The sequence below is a fragment of the Ranitomeya imitator genome, chromosome 9, assembly GCF_032444005.1.
Source record: "Ranitomeya imitator isolate aRanImi1 chromosome 9, aRanImi1.pri, whole genome shotgun sequence".
NCBI lineage: Eukaryota > Metazoa > Chordata > Amphibia > Anura > Dendrobatidae > Ranitomeya > Ranitomeya imitator.
Window position 1 is genome coordinate 97,882,919 of NC_091290.1, and position 13,958 is coordinate 97,896,876.

The window sequence follows — 13,958 nt, forward strand, 5'->3', positions numbered from 1 at the left end:
TGGGAGAGGTGATGCTCTTTTATGTCTGCCGGTTTCCTGTTGTTGAAGGGTACATCCTCTCTATCGTGGTGCAGTCATGTGTGATCGAATGAAAAGAACTTTTAATCGAATACATGGCGAGTGCCGCATTTCATATTTACATATGTTGTAGGGATTTCACTCACTCAGGTGCGACGGCTGAGACTCAGGAGGCACGTTTCTTGAAAAGTTCACAGGGTTTATTGCATCATAAACCACATGGCAAAATAACAGAAAGGAAATAGCCTTTGGCTCAGGAAAGAAAAACAAGTGTCCAGTCCTTCCGGCTCAGTCCTGGAGCCTTGACACACTCAGGAGGGTTCCACCTCCACACATATCTGCTGTGTAAAGCATTAGCCAGTCTTATATAGAGCTAACCACACCCAGTGACCCATCACATGATTAGCCATGTGGTCTGACATCACCACAGGTCCTGAAACACATATATATACAAAGTTATGTGCAAGAAAGAAAGACTCCGGGCTACATTACAGCAACAAGGCACTTATGTGGCACATACCTCCCGTCGACTACACACCCGTTAGCCATGCTACAATGTATATACAGCTTTGACAAAAATTAAGAGACCACTGAAAAATGTTCAGATTGTCTAGTTTTCTCTTTATAGGTATATTTTTTAGTAAAATGTAAATTGTTCTTTCATTCTATAAACTACTGACAACATGTCTCCGAATTTCCAAGCAATAAATTTTGTATTTATTTTCTGAAACTGAGAAATGGTCAAAATAACAAAAAAAATGCATTGTTTGCAGACCTCAAATAATGCAAAAAGTCAAGTTCATAATCATTTAGAACAGCAATACTAATGTTTTAACTCAGGAAGAGTTCAGAAATCAATATTCCGTGGAATAACCATGATTTTTAATCACAGCTTTCATGCATCTTTGCATGCTTTCCTCTAGTCTTTCACACTGCTTTTGCATGACCTTACGCCACTCTTGGTACAAAAATGTAAGCAGTTCTTCTTTGTTTGATGGCTTGTGACTATATCTTCCTCTTGATTACATTGCAGAGGTTTTCAATGGGGTTCAGGTCGGGTGATTTTGCTTGCCGTGACAGGGATTTGATGTGGTGGTCCTTCATACACACCTTGATTGACCTAGCTGTGTGGCATGGCGCATTGTCCTGCTGGAAAAACAGTCCTCAGAGTTGGGGAACATTGCCTGAGCATTAGAAATCAACAGTTTTTCCAGGATAACCTTGTATGCGGCTTGATTCAGACGTCCATCGCAAAGAACAACCTGCCCAATTCCAGCCTTTCTGAAGCATTCCCAGAACATCACTGATCCTCCACCAAATTTCACAGTGAGTGCAAGACACTGTGGCTTGCACTCCTCTCCAGGTCTCCGCCCAACCATTAGACGACCAGGTGTTGGGAAAAGCTGAAAATTAGACTCATCAGAGTCTCATGGTCCTATGGCAAACTTCAGCCTGGCTCTCCTTTGCTTCTCATTAATGAAAGGCTTTTTTCTAGCTTTACATGACTTGAGTCCTGCCTCTAGGAGCCTGTTACGAACTGTTCTTGCCGTGCACTTCACCCTAGCTGCCATTTGCCATTACTTTTGTAGGTCATTTGATGTAATCCTGCAGTTGCTTAGTGACATTCGAATAAGATGACAGTCATCCCGGTCAGTGGAGTGCAATTTTCGCCCTCGGCCGGTCTGTAGATTCGTTGTCCCCAATGTCTCTTGCTTGACCTTGTTGTAATAGACTGCCATGTTAGAAATTTTAACCCCTTCACCCCCGGAGCTTTTTCCGCTTTTTCATTTTCGTTTTTTGCTCCCCTCCTTCCCAGAGCCATAACTTTTTTGTTTTTCCGTCAATATGGCCATGTGAGGGCTTATTTTTTGCGGGACGAGATGTACTTTTGAAAGATACCATTGATTTTACCATGCCATGTAACAGAAAACAGGAAAAAAAATTCCAAGTGTGATGAAATTGCAAAAAAAGTGCAATCTCACATTTGCTTTTTGTTTGGCTTTTTTGCTAGGTTCACTAAATGCTAAAACTAACCTGCCATTAGGATTCTCCAGGTCATTATGAGTTCATAGACACCAAACATGTCTAGGTTATTTTTTATCTAAGTGGTGAAAAAAAATTCCAAATTTTGCTAAAAAAAAAAAAAAATGCGCAATTTTCCGATACCCGTAGCGTCTCCAATTTTCGTGATCTGGGGTCAGGTGAGGGCTTATTTTTCGCGTGCCGAGCTGGCATTTTTAATGATACCATTTTGGTGTAGATACGTTCTTTTCATCGCCCGTTATTGCATTTTAAAGCAATGTCGCGGCGACCAAAAAAACGTAATTTTGGCGTTTTGATTTTTTTTCTCGCTACGTCATTTAGCGGTCAGGTTAATCCTTTGTTTTTATTGATAGATCGGGCGATTTTGAGCGCGGCGATACCAAATATGTGTATGTTTGATTTTTTTTTAATTGTTTTATTTTGATTGGGGCGAAAGGGGGGTGATTTGAACTTTTATATATTTTTTATTTTTTTTATATTTTTAATCACTTTTTTTTTTAAATTTTGGCATGCTTCAATAGCCTCCATAGGAGGCTGGAAGCATGCATAACTCGATCGCCTCTGCTACATAGAGGTGAAGTACAGATCACCTCTATGTAGCAGAAATGCAGGGTTGCTTTGAACGCCGACCACAGGGTGGCGCTCAAAGCAATCGGCCATCAACAACCATAAAGGTCTCAAGGAGACCTCTGGTTGTTATGGCAATGCACTGCTGACCCCCGATCATGTGACGGGGGTCCGCAGTGCGAGGATTTCCGGCCGCGCGGCCGGGAACGCTAGTTAAATGCCGCTGTCAGCGCTTGACGGCGGCATTTAACTAGTTAATGGGCGCGGGCGGATCGCGATTCCGCTCGCGCTCATTGCGCGCACATGTCAGCTGTACAAAACAGCTGACATGTCGCGGCTTTGAGGTGGGCTCACAGCCGGAGCCCACCTCAAAGCAGGGGATCTGCCAGCTGACGTACTATTCCGTCAGCTGGCAGAAAGGGGGTAAGGATGGAGGCAACATGACGCTCACTGTGTCCCTCTGCTAGTAAAGCTAGAATTGACCCCTTCTTTTCCTCATTCTAGACTTTTTTCAACTCCTTTTGCATGGTTAACAGTTATTTTTTTCATTCCTACATTCCTATTACAATTCTGCTGTGCCAAATCAATACTATTAGCTCATAACTCCCTAGTAGGGTCTATGACAATGGGTTGGAAAACTATGTTATGTTAAGTCAGAGTTTGCACTTACTAAACACATTCCTGATTCTGCATTCTTCAGTGCGATGCTACAAATTCCCAATAGGATACAGATTAATGAAGTAGTTATTATAGCCAAAATAGTGCCAACAGGAATTGACTTCTGAGCATCTTTAAGGTCTCCAGATCGGTTACTTCCAGCCATTATACCTACGCAAGACAAAAGAGAAAAAAAAAAAATCAGCTTGTATGCCAGCACCAGAAAATACACTAAGTATTCCTATATTTATTGCTAGTAAAAAGCCAACCTTCTTAAAATGTAACTGTGCAACATGTAAAATATAAAGCACACTCTTCTCTTGGGTCGGCACTGTGCCAATGATGTCAGAGATGTGTCTTTGTTCGTGCTCAAAAGACATTATTCACATGAGTGCCATACACATTAGACGCATACCTCATACCGCATTCGGACATACCTGAATAACATCTCCCTCAACAATTATTTCGACAGAGCCCCTGGATGACAGTCTAATTTGTATGGGGGACTTCAGCCTGCCAACCCGTTGTGGATGTATGAAGGATCCTCTAGCTAATAATAATAATAAAGAATAATCTTTATTTTTATATAGCGCTAACATATTCCGCAGCGCTTTACAGTTTTCACACATTATCATCGCTGTCCCCAATGAGGCTCACATTCTAAATTCCCTATCAGTATGTCTTTGGAATGTGGGAGGAAACCGGAGTACCATGAGGAAACCCACGCAAACACGGAGAGAACATACAAGCTAACCTTTAACACATTAGCTTCTAGCATCAAGGCAATGAGAACTTAACCCAGATAGACTTTTTCCTAATCTGCATTCTCTCTGAGACTTTCAAGAGGAGTTGGAGTAGCTTACTTTTTTCAGTTGGATCGTACTCCTACTCTTTTTTTCTTTACTATGCAGCTGGTGGATTATGTTTCTTGCAACCTCACGAGTCCTAAACAGACATCTACTTGATATCAAGTAGATGATTAAGAACTTAATTTAAGAGTGCCCTAAGGGAAGTCCTAATTTACCATGGAGCTTATATTAAAAAAAATGCACTTAGGAATTGTCAGCCTTTGTAGGAAAATATAAGATTTAGCACTTAGTCATGCCCTAGACCTCTACTATACATCAAATTATCCACCCACCGATTCATATAAAGGGGTACCTGCCAAGTGAAAAAAAACACGTAACCTGCAGATAAGGGATTGATCTGCAGGTTAATAGCGTTATAAACCTACCCCGCGCTAGTACTTAGACCCACAATGTTGGGAGGAAATTAGCTTTATTCCCAACAGCAGTGTTTGGGTTTCAGTCTAGAGAGAGGGGGCCTTGAGGATGAGCGAGCTGTCAGTCAATTAAACAATTGGCTATATGACCCCTCTCACTCGGTGAACAGGTCCTGTTGAGCTGTGAAAAGAGCATAATATACATCCATTATGTATGGGCATCACAGGATATGTTTATTTTTGAGAGACTAGTACTCTGTGGACGAGAGTGTTTAATTTCTACAATGACCTACTTCTTTTAATTAATAAGCACTATCCCTTCATTTCTTTATATTGCTTATTGTTTTCCCACCTATAGCAAAATAGGATGTATCAGGGCTAGTCGGGGACAGCCACCGCAGAGTGGGGGCGCCAAATGACCATATCTAAGGTCATATCTTTGGCTCCCTCCTTATTTGGCAAGCTATAGAGCTTACCAAACAAGCTGCCAGGTTATTGTTAAGAACTTTATTATATTTGTTATATGGTATTGTCTGCACTGGGAATTTGACTTTTAAAGGGATTACATGTTACACATTTGATTTTTTCCCTGGCTCTATATTATATGTTTTTTGTTAGTGATTTCAGGCGGTGTTTGGCGCTGCTGCGGGGGTGCTCAGTGGTGCTGCGGGGGTGCTCAGTGGTGCTGCAGGGTGCTCAGCCAACATTTTGTGAAAGTCCAGAGCCCCCATAGTGCCATGGTTTCCTGTGCGGTGGACTCCAGGAAATGGCCGCCGGTGGTGGCGCATGGCCAGATGGAGATTTCTGCACCAAGATCTCGGGAGATGAGATCTCAGTGCTGAAATCTTATCTCCCGAGATCTTGGTGCCGAGATCTCCATCTGCATATGTGCCGCCCCAGGCAGCCATTTTTCCGGAGTCCACTGCACAGGAAAACATGGAACTGCGGAGGCTCTGGCCTTTCACAAAATGTCGACAGAGCCCCTCACAGTACCAGAGACACCCGCAGCTACGATTAGCAACCCCGCAGCGCTGGACACCTGCGCCACACATCGGACACCCCCTCATCCCAGCCTGTTGCATCACCCCACTCCTGCCTCCTCCAACAGCGACCCTGATTCACCGCAGCCACCACTCTTGGTAAGCAATAAGACACAGATTATAAGAAGTACCACCATTTTATTAAAAAAAATAAAATCCTATTTTTTCTCCTCAAAATTTGGGGTGTGTCTTATAATCCAGAGGATCTTATAATCTGAAAAAAACGGTATATGTGTGTGTGTCACAGACATCTATAAATCTATTTACTCTGTGTGTATATATCTATTCTATTCTAACCGGTCAGTGTGATTTTACTGTATGCAGCATATGAATTGCCCTTTTCAAAGGACACCGATGTGTTAAGATCGGACAGCACTCGCATGGTCCGAGTTCTGTGCGCAGCCATAGGCTCGCATTGGTATGTCTCGTGACAATCGCACCATGCTGTGATTTTACACGCACGCTTTATACCGCTGAGAAAATAAACGGTGATTTGAGCTGCCCCATAGATTAACACTGGTCCGAGTGCTTTGTGAGGTTTTCTCGCATAGCACTCGTCCGTATTCTACAGTAGTGTGACCCCGGCCTTAAACCAAAAGTCTCCAAGTATTTGCGCAAATCCACATTGTGCAAACATTTTGAAAATTTTCAACAATTTTACACCAATTTTTTGGCGTAAACGTTTTGCTGAAAAAAAAAATAAGTTTTGGTCTCCTGCACTTACTGGGCTTTATGCGATATCATGATGTGCATGGCCTCATGACATTTCTTATGACTAGAGATGAGCGAATATATCTTTGGCTCCCTCCTTATTTGACAAGCTATAGCGCTTACCAAACAAGCTGCCGCAGGAACCCAGATACTTGGATCACTCCTGATAATGCATATGTCGCGGCTGTGTGAGTCACAACACATGCATGGAGAGCCCAACAAACAGGGTCTCAATGAATGTGTTATGACTGTCACACAGCTGCCACACATGCAGCTGCAATGCTGAACAGCTGATCAGCAGGAACGATCCAGGTTCCTGTGGCAGCTTGTTTGGTAAGCGCTATAGCTTGTCAAATAAGGAAGGAGCTGAAGATATTCACTCATCTCTACTTATGACCTAGTCAGCATAGGAGAAGACAAAAATGAAAGAAAGGAGAAGACTGGAAGTAAAGGAGAAAGCACGCCAGTGGATGAATAGGTGGGGTGCGAATATGCCAGGATAGATGACGGGCAAGGGGAGTAGGTTTTTTTTTGTTTGTTTGTTTTTTGCATTTTTTTTTTTTATTCCTTCCTCACCCTTAGAAGAATCAACAAAAAGGCAGCCAATGCACCGTCATTTTGACAAATTTGAGCAAACGGAAAAAAAAATAAAAATCCTTCAGCCCCCAACTATTTCATGTGTATGGGAGCCATTAGGGTCCAAAAAGGTGTTGGTCTCCACCTTGCAACATAGGTTGCTCCTAACATATTGAAGCAATAACCCTATAAAAATGCAATGTTTAATTGGTCATTTGTTTGGATGCTGGAATGATAAGTCGTTTCCCTGACTAAATAAACCTAAAACGCCATTTAATCCACATGTGAACCTCCATTTCCAGTCCCATGTGAAATATTGAGACGAGAGAGACCCTTTCTGTGTGTGGCGGTGTGGACTGCTTGACAGAAGCCTAGTTCATCCACATTAATAAGGTCTTTTCCAAAGGTGGAGGTGGGGGGGGGGGGGGGAGGCATTTACCCAAGAATTGAAATCTCCAAGTATGATCCACCTATGATGTTCTAGGGTTAAGTTGGAAAACAATTCTGCAAATACCTTTAGAAGTGTTGATCCATCACCTGGGGTCGATAGATGAGAAAAACGTTGCGGTTTTGTTTAATCTGACAATTGAGCACAAATACATTCAAACAAATTGGTTGCGTCAACAGGAAAAATTGTTGTCTTCATAGTGGATTTGATAGAGCCATCAACTTTTGCCTCTCACGGTGCAGAGAAAACATGGTTTAGAAGGTCAGCAGAGGACTATAGGGAAAGAACAGACTAATCCTGTATTGCACCTGGCCGGCTTCTCTCTGAAATTCTCTCATTGTTTAACAGAGCAGCCAGGCTCTGATTCATACTACCCATGGTTGGGCAGCATGAATAGAGTGACAGGTTCCTTTTAAGCCATAGCTACAATAACTTAGAGAAATTATACATTTTTCAAGAATATTAGTGACTGTAATTGTTTCCCTTATCAAAAGCATTGAGAGCATTTCATAATCTGAAGTTTGAAAGCAAGGAAAACATACCAGGCAATAATAGTACAACCATCTAATCATGATATCCGACTGAACATGTAAATGGGAGTATCATGTTCTAATCCCACCTAGGACAACATCTGCAAAGAGTTTGTATGTTCTCTCCGTGTTTGCGTGGGTTTCCTCCGGGTACTCCGGTTTCCTCCCACATTCTAAAGACATACTGATATAGAATTTAGATTGTGAGCCCCATCAGGGACAGCGATGATAATGTGTGCAAAATGTAAAGCGCTGCGGAATATGTTAGCGCTATATAAAAATAAAGATTATTATTATTATTATTATCATCATGAGCCTGTAATGGAATAATATGGAACACACCAAAGCTTACAAAGCAAGAAACCACTAAAAAAATGACGCAAAGAATCCAGCAAATACCGTATTTTCCGCTTTGTAAGACGCACTTTTTCCCCAAAAAATTTGGGGGGAAAATGGGGGGTGCGTCTTACAATGCGGACATACCTTATCGGTGCTGCCGCTGCGGGTGTCCAATGCTTGCCGCCACACTATCCCCGATGCTGCCTTGTGCTGTTGCTGCTGCGCTGTGTCCCCTGTGCTGCTGCCGCCACGCTGTGTCCCCTGTGCTCCTGCCGCCGCGCTGTGTCACAGGTGCTTGCTGCCGCTCTCTGTCCCGTGCTGCATGGGGGGGGCTCTCCAGTTCCATCCATGCCTTCCTGTGCAGTGGAATCTTTCCAGGAAAATGGCCGCCGGGAGGTCTCGGGAGACGAGATCTCAGTGCTGAAATCTCATCTACCGAGATCTTGCTGCCGAGATCTTCATCTGCGCATGCGCCACCTCCCGGCGGCCATTTTCCCGGAAGGAATCCACCGAACAGGAAAGCATGGATGGAGCTGCAGAGCTCCCCCATGCAGCATGGAACAGAGAGCAGCGGCAGCACACGGCAGCATTAGACAGACCATGGCATCAAGCATCGGTGACACAGCACGGCAGCATCACCCGGTAAAAGAGCACGGCAGCAAGCATCAGGGATACAGCGTGGCAGCAGCACCCAGTAAAAAAAAGTGTGGCAGCAAGCATCAGGGACACAGCATGGTGGCAGCACGGGACAGAGAGCAGCGGCAGCACCCGGCAGCATTAGACAGACCATGGCATCATGCATCGGTGACACAGCACGGCAGCATCACCTGGTAAGAGCACGGCAGCAAGCATCAGGGATACAGCGTGGCAGCAGCACCCAGTAAAAAAAAGTGTGGCAGCAAGCATCAGGGACACAGCATGGTGGCAGCACCCGGCAGCAAGGGACAGAGTGCAATGGCAAGCTTCGGGGACACAGCATGGCGGCAGCACACGGCAGCATGGGACAGAGTGCGACGGCAACACCCACCTCCTGCAGCAGCAACGCTGAGACCCAGCTTCACCACAGCCACCACCCCGGTAAGCAATAAGATGCATGGATTATAAGAAGCACCACCATTTTATTAAAAATGTTTTTTTCCTATTTTTCTCCTCAAAATTTGGGGTGCGTTTTATAATCCGGAGCGTCTTATAAAGCGAAAAATACGGTAAATCAATTTATTAAATATAAATACAAAAATGACAGGAATTAGACAATAGTGGGTTAAAATTGCCGAAAGACTACATGGAGCGTTTTTGTTTTATATATTTATATATGTACTTTTCTTTCTTTTTTTTTTTGCGATATATATATATATATATATACATACATATATATATATATATATATATATATATATATATATATATACACACACACCTCTGGTTGACATCTCATGTTATGTCTTGGGATGCTATTTATGTCCATTATTGTATGCTTGTCTTTCATGTTATTCTTATGTAATTTTCTTATACATGTATTTATTTTGCCTGTTTGGTTGGTAGTTACACATTGTCGTATATAACTAAGGCCATAAATTCAGATATGCACATATATTATAACAGTCTTTCAAAATGTTGACATTGAGGAGTACTTATGTAATTTTACACATTTGTTTGAACTAAGTGACTATGCAGTGTGTTCTGTATATATTTTTTGATATTTTTGTACTGCATGTTATTTATTCCACTCTGCTGTAAGGATGCGCACATACAGGTCCTTCTCAAAAAATTAGCATATAGTGTTAAATTTCATTATTTACCATAATGTAATGATTACAATTAAACTTTCATATATTATAGATTCATTATCCACCAACTGAAATTTGTCAGGTCTTTTATTGTTTTAATACTGATGATTTTGGCATACAACTCCTGATAACCCAAAAAACCTGTCTCAATAAATTAGCATATTTCACCCATCCAATCAAATAAAAGTGTTTTTTAATAACAAACAAAAAAAACAACAAATAATAATGTTCAGTTATGCACTCAATACTTGGTCGGGAATCCTTTGGCAGAAATGACTGCTTCAATGCGGCGTGGCATGGAGGCAATCAGCCTGTGACACTGCTGAGATGTTATGGAGGCCCAGGATGCTTCAATAGCGGCCTTAAGCTCATCCAGAGTGTTGGGTCTTGCGTCTCTCAACTTTCTCTTCACAATATCCCACAGATTCTCTATGGGGTTCAGGTCAGGAGAGTTGGCAGGCCAATTGAGCACAGTAATACCATGGTCAGTAAACCATTTACCAGTGGTTTTGGCACTGTGAGCAGGTGCCAGGTCGTGCTGAAAAATGAAATCTTCATCTCCATAAAGCATTTCAGCCGATGGAAGCATGAAGTGCTCCAAAATCTCCTGATAGCTAGCTGCATTGACCCTGCCCTTGATGAAACACAGTGGACCAACACCAGCAGCTGACATGGCACCCCACACCATCACTGACTGTCGGTACTTGACACTGGACTTCAGGCATTTTGGCATTTCCTTCTCCCCAGTCTTCCTCCAGACTCTGGCACCTTGATTTCCGAATGACATGCAAAATTTGCTTTCATCAGAAAAAAGTACTTGGGACCACTTAGCAACAGTCCAGTGCTGCTTCTCTGTAGCTCAAAAGTGGCTTTACCTGGGGAATGCGGCACCTGTAGCCCATTTCCTGCACACGCCTGTGCACGGTGGCTCTGGATGTTTCCACACCAGACTCAGTCCACTGCTTCCTCAGGTTCCCCAAGGTCTGGAATCGGTCCTTCTCCACAATCTTCCTCAGGGTCCGGTCTCATCTTCTCGTTGTACAGCGTTTTCTGCCACATTGTTTCCTTCCAACAGACTTACCATTGAGGTGCCTTGATACAGCACTCTGGGAACAGCCTATTTGTTGAGAAATTTCTTTCTGGGTCTTACCCTCTTGCTTGAGGGTGTCAATGATGGCCTTCTTGACATCTGTCAGGTCGCTAGTCTTACCCATGATGGGGGTTTTGCGTAATGAACCAGGCAGGGAGTTTATAAAAGCCTCAGGTATCTTTTGCATGTGTTTAGAGTTAATTAGTTGATTCAGAAGATTAGGGTAATAGGTCGTTTAGAGCAGAGGTCCCCAACTCCAGTCCTCAAGGCCCACCAACATGTCATATTTTCAGGATTTCCTTAGTCTTGCCCAGGTAATAATTGCATCACCTGTGCAATGCAAAGGAAATCCTGAAAACATGACCTGTTGGTGGGCCTTGAGGACTGGAGTTGGGGACCTCTGGTTTAGAGAACCTTTTCTTGATATGCTAATTTATTGAGACAGGTTTTTTGGGTTATCAGGAGTTGTATGCCAAAATCATCAGTATTAAAACAATAAAAGACCTGACAAATTTCAGTTGGTGGATAATGAATCTATAATATATGAAAGTTTAATTGTAATCATTACATTATGGTAAATAATGAAATTTAACACTATATGCTAATTTTTTGAGAAGGACCTGTATATACATTTTGTACCTCCTTCTCCTATCTCCCTTTTGGACATGGTGCTGATCTGTGGGCTATTCATCTGTTTACCCCTTTCCAAAATGGCCACGACTCTATTTCCGCTCCTGCGCAAACTATACCTGTTCCCTCGCTCACTTCCGGTCCGCTGTCTCGCGCCAGATTGCATGGGCCCGTGCTTTCCGGTGCTGGGCAGTGCGCCGCGCTAAGTGTGGTGAGTTGCGGATTGGCTCAGTTAACCTCACGGCAACGATAAATAACATTTATAATAAGGTCATGGCTGTTGTGAATTCTGCTCTTGGGCTCCATCCGGTGGTTATGAGTGGTAGTGCTGCTGTCTTTGGATCGCAGCATTTATCAGGTGTGTCCACTTATTGCAATTTGGACTGGGCTATTTAGCCTTGTTTGATACTTTAGTCAGTGCCAGTTGTCCATTGTTTTTGGAGGATTCACTGTTATGGCTGGCAATCAGGCAACACAGCGTGCAGTAATCAGCGCACATACAGAGATCTGGCAATAACCAAAAACAATAGGACGAGCTCTGAGACGTGGAATCTCTGTAGACTGCAGTACCTGATCTATCCTCACACAACTATAAGCAGCAGTGGATTGCGCCTATCACTACCTATGCAACTCGGCACTGCCTGAGGAGCTGACTAGCCTGAAGATAGAAATACAAGCCTGACTTACCTCAGAGAAATACCCCAAAGGAATAGGCAGCCCCCCACATATAATGACTGTTAGCAAGATGAAAAAACAAACGTAGGAATGAAATAGATTCAGCAAAGTGAGGCCCGATATTCTAGACAGAGCGAGGATAGCAAAGAGAACTATGCAGTCTACAAAAAACCCTAAAACGAAAACCACGCAAAGGGGCAAAAAGACCCACCGTGCCGAACTAACAGCACGGCGGTGCACCCCTTTGCTTCTCAGAGCTTCCAGCAAAAGTTAATAGCAAGCTGGACAGAAGAAACAGAAAACAAACTAGAAGCACTTATCTAGCAGAGCAGCAGGCCCAAGGAAAGATGCAGTAGCTCAGATCCAACACTGGAACATTGACAAGGAGCAAGGAAGACAGACTCAGGTGGAGCTAAATAGCAAGGCAGCCAACGAGCTCACCAAAACACCTGAGGGAGGAAGCCCAGAGACTGCAATACCACTTGTGACCACAGAAGTGAACTCAGCCACAGAATTCACAACAGTACCCCCCCCTTGAGAAGGGGTCACCGAACCCTCACCAGAACCCCCAGGCCGACCAGGATGAGCCACATGAAAGGCACGAACAAGATCTGGGGCATGGACATCAGAGGCAAAAACCCAGGAATTATCTTCCTGAGCATAACCCTTCCATTTGACCAGATACTGGAGTTTCCGTCTAGAGACACGAGAATCCAAAATCTTCTCCACAATATACTCCAATTCCCCCTCCACCAAAACAGGGGCAGGAGGCTCCACAGATGGAACCATAGGTGCCACGTATCTCCGCAACAACGACCTATGGAATACATTATGTATGGAAAAGGAGTCTGGGAGGGTCAGACGAAAAGACACCGGATTGAGAATCTCAGAAATCCTATACGGACCAATAAAACGAGGTTTAAATTTAGGAGAGGAAACCTTCATAGGAATAGGACGAGAAGATAACCAAACCAGATCCCCAACACGAAGTCGGGGTCCCACACGGCGTCTGCGATTAGCGAAAAGCTGAGCCTTCTCCTGGGACAAGGTCAAATTGTCCACTACCTCAGTCCAGATCTGCTGCAACCTGTCCACCACAGAATCCACACCAGGACAGTCCGAAGACTCAACCTGTCCTGAAGAGAAACGAGGATGGAACCCAGAATTGCAGAAAAATGGAGAGACCAAGGTAGCCGAGCTGGCCCGATTATTAAGGGCGAACTCAGCCAACGGCAAAAATGACACCCAATCATCCTGGTCAGCGGAAACAAAACATCTCAGATATGTTTCCAAGGTCTGATTGGTTCGTTCGGTCTGGCCATTAGTCTGAGGATGGAAGGCCGAGGAGAAAGATAGGTCAATGCCCATCCTACCACAAAAGGCTCGCCAGAACCTCGAGACAAACTGGGAACCTCTGTCAGAAACAATATTCTCAGGAATGCCATGTAAACGAACCACATGCTGGAAGAACAAAGGCACCAAATCAGAGGAGGAAGGCAATTTAACCAAGGGCACCAGATGGACCATTTTAGAAAAGCGATCACAGACCACCCAAATGACCGACATTTTTTGAGAAACGTTAAGGTCAGAAATGAAATCCATCGAAATATGTGTCCAAGGCCTCT

The 13,958-nt window shown here is 43.7% G+C and overlaps 1 protein-coding gene across 1 annotated transcript in view; it reads right to left on the reverse strand.

Moving 5' to 3' along the window:
* The window catches only part of SLC12A4 (solute carrier family 12 member 4), a 450,549-nt gene that overhangs the window by 198,372 nt on the left and 238,219 nt on the right, over positions 1-13,958 (reverse strand). Inside the window, exon 10 of the mRNA XM_069740162.1 lies at positions 3,358-3,456. Coding sequence (XP_069596263.1) covers positions 3,358-3,456 — 99 coding nt within the window. The remainder of the gene's footprint in view (positions 1-3,357; positions 3,457-13,958) is intronic.